Source organism: Entelurus aequoreus, linkage group LG01, assembly GCF_033978785.1.
Source record: "Entelurus aequoreus isolate RoL-2023_Sb linkage group LG01, RoL_Eaeq_v1.1, whole genome shotgun sequence".
NCBI lineage: Eukaryota > Metazoa > Chordata > Actinopteri > Syngnathiformes > Syngnathidae > Entelurus > Entelurus aequoreus.
In genome coordinates this window covers 59,881,068-59,894,188 of record NC_084731.1, presented here as the reverse complement: position 1 = coordinate 59,894,188, position 13,121 = coordinate 59,881,068, and the positions used below count along the sequence as shown (strand labels likewise).

The following is a 13,121-nucleotide window of genomic DNA, read 5'->3' as shown; positions in this document are numbered from 1 at the left end:
GTAAAAGTAAAAAGTATGTTGTGAAAAAACTACTCAAGTACTGAGTAACTGATGAGTAACCTGTTCGTTTAATGATGACAACAAATAATGCACAAAAACATAAAAATAGCAATGAGCAAATTCAGAGCCAGGAATATCTCTTAAGCAACTAAAACTTAGACTTAGACTTAGACTTCCTTTTTATTGTCATTCAAATTTGAACTTTACAGTCAATAAGAACGACATTTCGTTGCATTAGCTCATGGTAGTGCAGGATAAAAAAGCAATAAGGTGCAGATATAAATAAATAAATAGGTTACTGTACAGATAAATATATTGCAATTTTTCATATGCATCCACGTTTATGGATGTATGTTATATTGTCTTTTTTATTCCAGCGAGTTAATCCATTTTGGGGGGAGTTGAGGGGATAATTATGATGCGTTCAAGAGCAAACAATAATATATATTAAATAATAATACATTAACATACAAAAATATAAGGCAAATCGAGCCACAATAATTTAACAGCACCATAGGCTCAGTAGGCAGAGATTACAAAGGAAAATAAAAAGTTAGCCTTTACGCAAACCATAAACTGATAGGTCTGTCTGACAAACCAAAACAAACAAAGCGTGCATTAAAGGCCTACTGAAACCCACTACTACCGACCTAGCAGTCTGATAGTTTATATATCAATGATGAAATCTTAACATTGCAACACATGCCAATACGGCCGGGTTAACTTATAAAGTGCAATTTTAAATTTCCCGGGAAACTTCCACTTGAAAACGTCTAGGTATGATGACGTTTGCGCGTGATGTCAATGGTTGAACCGGAAGTATTGGGACACATTGTATCTCAATACAAACAGCTCGGTTTTCATCGCAAAATTCCACAGTATTCTGGACATGTGTGTTGGTGAATCTTTTGCAATTTTTTTAATGAACAATGAAGACTGCAAAGAAGAAAGCTGTAGGTGGGATCGGTGTATTAGCGGCTGGCTGCAGCAACACAACCAGGAGGACTTTGAGTTGGATAGCAGACGCGCTATCCGACGCTAGCTGCCGACCGCATCGATGATCGGGTGAAGTCCTTCGTCGCGCCGTCGATCGCTGGAACGCAGGTGAGCACGGGTGTTGATGAGCAGATGAGGGCTGGCGTAGGTGGAGCGCTAATTTTTTTATCATAGCTCTGACGAGGTCCCGTAGCTAAGTTAGCTTCAATGGCGTCGTTAGCAACAGCATTGCTAGGCTTCGACAGGCGGCACAACATTAACCGTGTGGATACAGGTCCAGTGTTTGGTTCGGTGTCTCCTGATAGTAGTATTGTTGATCTTCTGTCTATCCTTCCAGTCAGGGGCTTATTTCTTTTGTTTCTATCTGCATTTAAGCACGATGCTGTCACGTTAGCTCCGTAGCGAAAGTGCTTCACCGATGTATTGTCGTGGAGATAAAAGTCACTGTGAATGTCCATTTCGCGTTCTCGACTCTCATTTTCAAGAGGATATAGTATCCGAGGTGGTTTAAAATACAAATCCGTGATCCACAATAGAAAAAGGGAGAAAGTGTGGAATCCAATGAACCCTTGTACCTAAGTTAGGGTCAGAGCGAAAAAAGATACGTCCTGCACTGCACTCTAGTCCTTCACTCTCACGTACCTCATCCACGAATCTTTCATCCTCGCTCAAATTAATGGGGTAATTGTCGCTTTCTTTGTCCGAATCGCTCTCGCTGCTGGTGTAAACAATGGGGAAATGTGAGGAGCCCTTTAACCTGCGACGTCACGCTACTTCCGGTACAGGCAAGGCTTTTTTTTATCAGCGACCAAAAGTTGCAAACTTTATCGTCGATGTTCTCTACTAAATCCTTTCAGCAAAAATATGGCAATATCGCGAAATGATCACGTATGACACACAGAATGGATCTGCTATCCCCGTTTAAATAAAAACAATTCATAGCGAGCTGAATGTAGATAAATGGAGCGGAGTAAAAGTAGCGTTTCTTCCCTATAAATATACTCAAGTAAAAGTATGTTGCATTAAAACTACTCTTAGAAGTACAATTTATCCCAAAAGTTACTCAAGTAGATGTAATGGAGTAAATGTAGCGCGTTACTACCCACCTCTGCAAATGACCCTGATCAAAAGTTTACATACCCCAGTGACTTTGATCTGATAACATGCACAAAAGTTGACACAAACACGTTTGAATGGCTAATCAAGGTTGCAGCCCATTTTTCTTCAAGTGCCTCCTTATTGTGTATCTTGAAACAGCCACACCACAATTTTTCAGAGAGTCCTGTATTTCAGCTGAAGTTATTTGTGGATTTTTCTTAGCACCTCGAACAATTTTCCTGGCAGTTGTGGCTGAAATCTTTGCTGGTCTACCTGAATCCCTCATTTTCTACTTCTTAATCAGCGTTTGAACACTGCTGATTGGCATTATCAATTCCTTGGATATCTTTTTATACTCCTTTCCTGTTTTATGCAGTTCAATTACGTTTTCTCGCAGATCCTTTGACAATTATTTTGCCTTCCCCATGACTCAGAATCCAGAAACATCCGTGCAGCACTGGATGAAAGATGCAATGGTCTGTCAGGAGCCCAGAAACTCACTGACCTTTTATACACACACATTAATTACAAACAAACATGTCACAGGTGAGGATTGGAACCTTGATTAGCCATTCAAACCTGTTTGTGTCAACTTTTGTGCATGTTATCAGATCAAAGTCACTGGGGTATGTAAACTTTTGATCAGGGTCATTTGGGTACTTTCTTTTGTCATTTGGATTTAAAAAGAGTAAACACAGTTGTTTGCCAATAAATAGCTTCACACAGCCATTAAGCATGCGTGGAAGAAAGGTTTTTGTGTTCTCATTCATATTCTCTGAAGAATGGCCAAGAAATCATAAATTCTCCCAGGGTATGTAAACTTATGAGCACAACTGTATATATATATATATATATATATATATGTATATATATATATATATATATATATATATATATATATATATATATATATATATATATATATATATATATATATATATATATGTATATATATATATATATATATATATATATATGTATATATATATGTATATATATATGTATATATATATGTATATATATATATGTATATATATATATATATATATATATGTATATATATATATCGCGACCCCGGAGGGAATAAGCGGTAGAAAATGGATGGATGGATATATATATATATATATATATATATATATATATATATATGTATATATATATATATATATATATATATGTATATATATATATATATGTATATATATATGTATATATATATATATATATATATATATATATATATGTGTATATATACACATATATATATATATATATATATATATATATATATATATATATATATATATATATATATATATATATATATATATATATATATATATATATATATATATATATATATATATATATATATATATATATATATATATATATATATATATATATATATATATATATATATATATATATATATATATGTATATATGCATGCATGCACATCACATCTTGGAGGTGTGCAGAGCGACTGCTTTAGTGATTGTTTGCCACTGAGCTTCTTTCTGGTCATACGTGGTATCGTCATACGTGGTATCGTCATACATACCTTGTGTAAATGAATCCGCCACAGCTGCTTTTTAGCCGGAGTTTGTTTGTTGTTTGCATCTTGTTGGCCTGGTAAAGAGTTGTATTTCAACACCGGACTGGAGACTTTAGTTTCAGACGCTGGAATAAGTTTGTTGTGCTGTTAACTTTTTGAAACAAACTTTGCAGAGTGCACTCATTTGTTCCATGCCTGTTGCTGCAAAACTAAACCACTGACAACACTTTTCTTTTCTTTGGAACAAACATCTCACTCTCCTGAGCGTTCGCATTAGCCATATTTTACTAAGTGTGGCGATAAGGGAAGGGTGTTAGCTATGGAAGCTCCTGGGGGCAAAAAGTATGCCCAGGCCTATTGTGAATTACAATTACGTCATTTTTTATTTTATTATGTAATTGAGAAAAGCAATACATGCTTCCACGTTAGTTTCCTAGAATCTCCAGTAAGACTCGATTTGTTGCTAGTCGTTTTTCTGAAATGGAGAATCTAGAAGGGTCGACACCGATTCTTCCTGCTGCATCTTCTTATTCTTTGGCAGACCAGGGGCATACCAGATGATTTAAGAGGCAATGTTACTCTGCTGTACAGAGTCGTAAAGACAAGCTGCATTCACAGAGTTCATTATGTGTTTATGCTGTGGCCGTGGTCCAAATATATTTGTGCTGTGAAATGATTACATGGAATCAATGAATTACAAATGATTATTGATTTTGTTGGACACATTTACAGAAGACCCTTTCTCCTCCATACAGTTTGTCAATATTTGGTACTAACTGATAGTGTCCTCCTGTTTCCTCCAGGGTGTGGAAGATCTGTGGTGGTGTCCTGGTCTTGGTGGTGTGTGCCATCAACATGTACTTTGTGGGGGTTTACGTCACCTCCCTACACAGTGTGGCGCTCTACGTGCTGGTGGCGCTTCTCTCCGTGGCCTATCTGTGCTTTGTTTGCTACCTGGTGAGTCTGCGTAATCAAATATATCAGTGGTCCCCAACCTTTTTGTAGCTGCGGACCGGTCAACGCTTGAAAATTTGTCCCACGGACCGGGGGGGTGCTTACGGACTGTATCCCTGCAGACTGTATTGATCTATATTGATATATAATGTATATATTGTGTTTTTTATGTTGATTTAATAAAAAAATAAAAAAAATATTTATTTATATATTTTTTTATTTCTTGTGCGGCCCGGTACCAATCAAAAACTTTAAATTGCCGGATACATCTGAAGTGGATTTAGAGACTTAAGCGTAGAACGTAAAAATAATAATTATATCTATGAGTGGGAACCTTTTGGATCCTTAAGAAACCAAACTTGAGGGGAGCCCTAAAATTTAGAAAAATATATATTTTGCATTAGATTTGAAAATGAAAAATATCAAAATTGCCCCTGCATGCTTTGGTTTTTCAGTGTGCGGGCCTAGGTGGAAGAAGTTTGGACACCCCTGCCTTAGGGTGTCGTGTTGGTACAGAATTAATTTTTTTCACATTTTTATTGTTCTCCTATTAATAAACAATCTTCAAATCAGTAAGTTCTGGTTTATATTAGGATTATGTAAGATGTTATATGTCATTCACTCATGAAAGTCCAAGAAACATGTCTTTTAAAAAAAAAAAAAAGACAGTGACCATCTCCCAGGGTCAAAGTGTGGTCTTTGTCTTGACTTTTGCTTTGTCTTGTCTTGTCTGCAGGTGTGGCACTGTTTGGTCGCCCTGGGGGTCTCCTGTCTGGACTTTGGCAGCAGGGTAAGCAATCGACCTGCTGTGTTGATAGAGGAACAGTCTGAGTTCGACTCCTAGGGATGAGCAGCACAGTAACCTGCAGCATTCCTCTTTCCTCGGAAGACTCTGACCCCTGTACTGTACACTACCAGGACTCCGCAAGTTCACCTCGAAACCTATTCCTCCTTCAATGTTTTTTTTCTTGCGCTCATGAACAGATTTGACATTTCCACAACGCGATGCTTGAAAAAACAAATCTCCAGTGCATCCTCCAAGGTCCTTTGTTGCATTTCAGGGCAAATGTTCTGTTGGCACAGAAGGGAAGAGCCAAACAAGTTAGTCCTTTGACTCCTTGAAACGTTTGTGCAAATTCGAGGCCTATTTTATTCTCTCTGACAATGATTTTACTAATAAAACACCTTCAGTGTGTATTTGAAATCCATAAACAGACTTTTGCTGCAGTCACAATAACACCTCACCGTGAAAACTCTACTAGCATTAAATTAGCTTAGTTTACTACAAAAAATAATTTTAGATAAGTTCCTCACCAAATCCAAATGACTTTAAATACAGACTTTGTTTGGGTATCTTTTAAAATCTGCAGCAAAGTTCTTGGTCATCCTATCTGGGCCTGCTACAGTTTTGTTGCTGGATTTCTGCATCCATTGTTATTTAGTCGAGCATGATAAGTTTCTTGTGCCGTGTAACCCTTGACCCCTGCTAGGCTCCACACACGTTCCATGTTCTTAAAGAGATCATTCGACAATTTTGCTTGTACATCGTTGACATTGCTTTACTTTCAACCTCAAATCTAAATCCGTTCCAGAAATATAAACGTGTGGAAATAAGGAAAAGTGGACTGTGCCTTTTTGGAAGGGGAAATAATATTCAGTGTATGTATGATTAAATAATGCTGCGCTCTGCTGACTTTTCTCAGTAAACCGTAAAGACTGTCAACAAAACATTTCATCACAATAGAGTCCTAAACTACCGGTAAAAGCATAAATGATGATCAATCGCGTGGGTAGATGGAGACCTCAAATGCATCATAATGTGAATATATCTTTTGTTTGATTTCATTTGTTCATGAAAACGCTGCTTTCATGAGATAAGTTGTTTCTTGGGAATGCCCCATAATAGAACAATAAGAAGACATTTCACTTCAATTATTGCTGCTGTCAGGGAAACATTTGGAATATGTTCTCTTTTTGTTCCCCACACACGCAATCTACTTTAAAACGGCTTATTTTATATGAATATGTGACTATTAATATTTATTTTTGAGTATGTAGTTGATAGAAAAGCGCTATATAAATTTAATCCAATATTATTTTTATTATTATTATTATTAATTATTTGAATAACGTTGCACAGAGGCTGATGTCACATCCTTCTTGAGAGAGCCAACTAGTTGACTGAAACAACAGCGCCTCTAGTGGCTTCAACCAGGAAGTGCACCCAATTTGGTCTTACTTGCTTCAAGACCTAAACAATAAGTCAGATTTGTTCATTAATCTGTTAGCTTGATATGAATAAAGGCCAAATTCCTCCAAATCAGAAGTCTTCCTAAGTAAAGGTACCATTTTTTTATGGCTGAAACCTTGTTTTAAAGTTGGTCCTATAGAGAATCACTTTTTTTTTTTTTTTTTAAAGGAACTTTCCAAGAAGTAAACACATGCTTTTGGTTTGTTATTCAGTTACCGCCTGTGCTGTGGACACTGGTCCTGTCAAAACTATTTTCACTTCCACTCCTGGCCGCACATGATTTTCTACCGCCAGTGCTCTAATTCAGACCTAGGCAATGTAAGGCCCTTGTTAAGCTTTTCAATCTGGCCCGCCGGACATTCCCAAATAATTTTTTTAGATCTTTAAGATGGAAAGTGTAGCTGCCTTTATGATGTGCAGTGATGTTTTCTAATGACCGTAAGTCTTGAACTATACAAAGTATTTTCATGGTTGGAATCTGAGCTTTTGCATGATTTACTAGTTACTATGGTAATCTAATTAGTTACTATGGTAATCTAATTAGTTAGTATGGTAATCTACGTCACAGCAGCTCAGACGAGGCACCAAGCAGTGTGGGCGTGGTTTGTTTCCACGGAGTTTCCAGAGCGGGTAGCCTGAAATGCGGGTGTCAGGGACAGACGCGGAAGGAGATTTTTACAACAAAGTTTTGATATCAGATGTATCAGTTTCTAGTTTTTTTTTGTTTTTTTTACCCTTCGCGTTCATATTTCGCTGTTTTTGTTGCATTTTTGTTGCGTTTCGCTTGATTGTAGAATATGTCGATCGAGAGGGGGTGTGACGATCATTGGAATTGGGGGTTAAATCACCAAAAATGATTCCCGGGCGCGGCCACCGCTGCTGCTCACTGCTCCCCCATTGGTACTTTAACTTTAACTTAATATGTTGTCAATATTCAGTGTTTTATCCTTCATAGTTAATATTGTAAATCCCACATTCTTTATTTTCATGTACATTCTGGGTGTCTCATTCAGTAAAAAAATTTAAAATTCCATTCCGTTTTTTCAAGCAGTCTGTCATAACGTTTTTAGCATTCAATCAAACATTACTGTGAGGTTTTGTATTAGTGTTACTAAAAATAGATATACCGGCCGCCAGACACATTTTTTTTCTCTAAATTTGGCCCCCCGAGTCAAAATAATTGCGCAGGCCTGCTCTAATTGATTGGAGAGCGGCAGTTATTTGTCAAATGTAGAAAAGCTTGTTTAGATATAACGCCGCATCTTTTCATCTATAATAATGCTTTGAAGGCCAGGAGAAAGTGGAAAGCTGTCGTTGGTCAGCGTGTATTGCGCAACACGGCGGCAACAGGACCAATGTTGTAATACCAGCAAACAACCAACATCACACCAACATTTTAAAGCGCATGCAGAGTTGCATGTTGGATGCGGAACACTTGTGATACAAAACATTCATCAGGAGGTTGCCTACAGCCATAGCAGGAAATGTTAGTTATTATATAGGAAAGTTACTGGTGAATCAAATTCAAGCTTTAATGGAGTTTTTAGGGTAAATGGCCTTTAAGAGCAGACCAAGTAAAGACCTGGTAAAAGCAAATATTCACTTCTCCCTCTACTCCTGCTGGAACACAGATGTCAAACTCAAGTTCCGGGTGCCAGATCTGGCCAGCCACTTCATTTTATATGGCCCACAAATGATATGTGTCAATAAACAACCTTATATTTTTTTTTTACGTTTTGACAGAAAAATAATGTATGCACTACATGAAATTACATACATTTTCAACTTTGATAGTATCCAATATTGCAACACATTTTTTGTGTAAATAAAAATAAATATTTCTATATCTGCTTGACTTCTGAGTACAAAGCAAGTTATCCATGGAATTGTACACTGTAACAATCAAAATAGATTCTACAGTATAATTTACGGTGGTCTTTACAGCATATTACTGGAAATTGGAAAGAAAAACAACATTTTTTACGGACAAAAGTCTGTCGTTTGAGCTGTAAGTTTTTGTTGTTGTTTTTAAGGTGTATTACAGCAAATGAAAAACAAAAAATTACGGTAAAAATCTGGCAGCTCAAATAGCAGAATTTGAAAAGTGTTACTGTATTTCCATTGACCGTAATACATTGTTAAAACATCTGTATATTTCACAGTAACATTCTGGTGAATGAGTTGCCTTTTTTTCCGCCTGTGAAATCTACAGATGTTTATTTTTTTATAGTGTACATAAAAAATATTTTCAATAATCAAATGCATAATTCATAATATTTGCTGTTTCAAGCGACCTCTTTGATGGAAGCCATCACTGCGATATGGCCCTCAATGAAAACCAGTTTGACACGGCTGTGCTAGAGGGTTAAATATGAAAGGCTTAGACTTCTTTTGCTTATTAAAAGTGTTTATTTTTTTAACATACTTGACAGTTTGACTCGTGTTTTTCTGTAGAAAAGTTTTTATGCTCTGATTTAAAGCCGCTCTTTGTGCACTGAATGTGTTTTGTTTTTGTATTTAATGTGAAAATATGACATTATTCCATCCTAATCGCTTTTAACTCATCAAGGTAAAGTGTGTTGACACGCAATCACCATATTGTAACCCTTTTTCTGTTTTGTTGACATCATTTGGGATGTGAACATTGTACATTTATTGTCTTATTCCTGCTGTCTTTTGCTCGCGGCAGAGACGCATCATTTGTCCAAAAATAAATAGGAAATGATGCATACATGGACATTTGTTGGTGTCTTATGTTTTGAATGCTGAAAGAAGAAAATCATTTGAAATAAAAACGGAAAATTAGCCTAATTTGAAGCAATTTTGTCCTTCATTACTCAAATGCAGATCCGGGCAAAATACGGCCCATTACGATGTTCAATCTACATCATTTTTTAGACCTTTAACATCAAAACTGTCGCCGCCATTATGATGTGCAGTGGTGTTTTTAAATGACCGTAAGTCTTGAACTATAGAACATTTTTAAATGGTTGAAATCTGCGCTTTTGAGTGTTATAGGAGATTTTACGGTAATCTACGTCACAGCAGCTCAGACCAGGAACAAAGAAGAGTGGGCGGGGTTTGTTTTGAGAGCAGCCAGCCCGAAACAAGTGTCAGGAACAGATGCAGAAGCAAATTTCTGCATAAAAGTGATAATATATCATGTTGAAGGTGTTTATTACACTTGTTTGTGTGTTACATTTTTGTTGCTTGATTACAAAAGATGTCTATCGAGGAGCTGGTCTGAGAATTAAAAGAGGAGCGACTTTCATAGGTTGTTAATATTCACTGTTTTATTGTTCATTGTTAATATTGTAAATCCCACTTTCTTTATTTTCATGTACATTTTTGGTGTCCCATTCAGTAAAAAAAAAACTTAAAATTCCATTCCTTTTTTTTGAGGTGGTCTGTCATAACATTGTGACTTTTGGTATTAGTGTTCCTGAAAAAAAGGGACCCAAATACACTTACTGTACAGCATAATTTTACAGCTAAATGTGTATATATCATTTATACACACATACACATTGACCCTCCCAGATACATTTTCTCTCTCAATGTGGCCCCCGAGTCAAAATATTTGCCCAGCTCTGGTTTAATGGGTGAAGCATACAGTTTGATAACACTTTAACAGGCTATCTATACATCTGTGAGGTAATACAGTGCATCCGGAAAGTGTTTTTACAATAACAAAACAAAAAAGCCTTTTTGTCCCCAAAATTCTCCACACAATACCCCATAATGACAATGTGATTTTTTTTTTTTAGAAATGTTGCAAATTTATTGTAAAAAAAAAAACTGAGAAATGACATGTACATAAGTAAAACTGAAAATTAGTCTAATTTGAAGCAATTCTGTCCATTAGTCTAATGGGTGAAGCGTCCAGTTTGATAACACTCTAACGGGCTATTTATAAGTCTGTGAGGTATTACGGTGCATCCGGAAAGTGTTTTTACAGCCACATTTTATGCAAAAAATAAAAATAAAGCCTTGTCCCCAAAATTCTCCACACAATACCCCATAATGACAATGTGAATTTTTTTTTAGAAATGTTTCAAATTTATTGTAAAAAAAACAACTAAGAAATGACATGTACAGAAGTAAAACTGAAAATTAGTCTAATTTGAAGCAATTATGTCCATTAGTCTAATGGGTGAAGCGTCCAGTTTGATAAACACTCTTAACAGGCTATTCATAAGTCTGTGAGGTAATACAGTGCATCCGGAAAGTGTTTTTACAGCCACATTTTATGCAAAAAAATAAATAAATAAATGCCTTTTTGTTATCAAAATTCTCCACACAATACCCCTTAATGACAATGTAAAAGTGTTTTTTTTTTTTTTTTAGAAATGTTGCACATTTATTGTAAATAAAAAAAAAAACAACCTAAGAATTGACATGTACATAAGTATTCAGAGTCTTTGCCATGAAGCTCCAAAGTGAGCTCAGATGCATGATCCTTGAGATGTTCCCTCAGCTTCATTGGAGCGCTGTGAACACTTTGAGGATGCACTGCATGTCCACACAACACCAGACTTCAGGAGAAGCCGGTCTCACACGGCGGTCGGCGACACCTTCTGTTCACAGTGAGAGTAGTGGTGTGTGCCGTGCAAAATGCCCTTTTGCAGGACTTTCCGTGGTTTAATAAGAAACATTTGATCCGAGGTGAGAGATTTCCACTCCCTAATTCAAATGGTTCAAATTGACGGGGACTCGATCAAAGTCACCTGACCTACTTTTCCAAAAACTCCTAATAAGTGTGTGTGTGTTTGCCTGCTCGCATGTTGTGTGTTCCATCTCACGAGTGCCTCTTTTCTTTGTTAATGGTGAACCATGTTCTCCTCACTCTGTCCTTCCTGTCCTCTGCAGATGGGGCTGAGCCGCCACACGGACATTTACTTACTGACCGACATGAACGTGGACAGTTTTTACGAGAGATAGAAGAACGCTGACGGGCACCACTGGAGAATGGCCAGTATATGTTTGCATCTTCACCTCCGGGTGCTTTCTGTTTCCAAGTGTCCTTAAAGGGTCTCGTGCTCTTGTTGTTTTTCCAACAAAGTGCCTCTGCAGGACCGTCTCTTGTCTTTCAAACGACACAAAAACCCAGCTCAGAGATTAGTATCAAGTCGTACCGAGAAGCGCGTGCAACAAGTTCATTAAAGACATACACGGATGAAAAGCAAAAACTTGTTTTATTACGTAGTTAATGTTTGAAAAACATGAAAAATATATGGAAAATGATAAACATCTCAATTTATTTATGTATGTAACGTTTTTTGGGTACTTTCTAACGCCAGTTTACGTATAATTCCAGTTCATGCTTGTGAGAATTTACTGTGGAAAGCAGCTCTACATAATTTTTGAGCATTGCACCTTGGTAATATATTCATTAATTTATGCTCTTAGTGCACTTATTTATGACTGTATGTCCATATTTTTTGTAGTGCCGTGCTGAAAAACGTGTGTGATGACTATGAGAAAACTAAGTTTGGCATTATTACATTAATTAATATGCTGCTGTACACCCATCAATTATATTCCTTGCCTTACGTTGCACCGTGAAGGACCAGGTCTTGACTTTACAATGTCATAATATGGATGTGACATGGCAATAAACACAATCACATCCATGCATATATTATGAAGCTATATTTAGCGGCTAATAATCAGCTGCATGTACATTACATCATGTTTTCTACTTCTAGTGCCGCTGGTGTTCACCTATTTGCCTCTAATATTGATAAAGCATAAAAACAGAAAAAAACATTGTGCTGCTTTCACTTCTGAACCAAATTGTTGACATTTGTCTTGTTGATTTTTTTTTAATGTGTTTTTGTTTCTTCCCTGTTTGCTGGAAAAGTTTTTTTCATTGTATGTCTTTATATATATACACACACATATATATGTGTGTATGTGTATATATTGAATACTATATATATTTATGTGTATATATTGAATATTATATATGTGTGTATATGTATGTATGTATGTGTGTATATATATATATATATATGTATATATATATATATATATATTTATGTGTATATATTGAATATTATATATGTGTGTATATGTATGTATGTATGTGTATATATATATATATATATATGTATATATATATATATATATATATATATATATATGTATATATATATATGTATATGTATGTATATATGTATGTATATATGTGTGTATATACATATACATATACATACAGTATATGTATATATATATACATTATGTTATGTGTATATATACGTT

At 35.9% G+C, this 13,121-nt stretch overlaps 1 protein-coding gene across 5 annotated transcripts in view; it reads left to right on the top strand.

Moving 5' to 3' along the window:
* The window catches only part of LOC133655292 (natural resistance-associated macrophage protein 2-like), a 48,446-nt gene extending 35,650 nt beyond the window's left edge, over positions 1-12,796 (top strand). For all 5 annotated transcript variants that reach the window (XM_062055313.1, XM_062055330.1, XM_062055322.1 and 2 more), the window contains 3 exons: positions 4,456-4,609; positions 5,343-5,396; positions 11,727-12,796. In XM_062055313.1, the coding sequence (XP_061911297.1) occupies positions 4,456-4,609; positions 5,343-5,396; positions 11,727-11,798 (280 nt within the window). In that variant the 3' untranslated portion in view covers positions 11,799-12,796. The remainder of the gene's footprint in view (positions 1-4,455; positions 4,610-5,342; positions 5,397-11,726) is intronic.
* Positions 12,797-13,121: the final 325 nt, after the last annotated feature.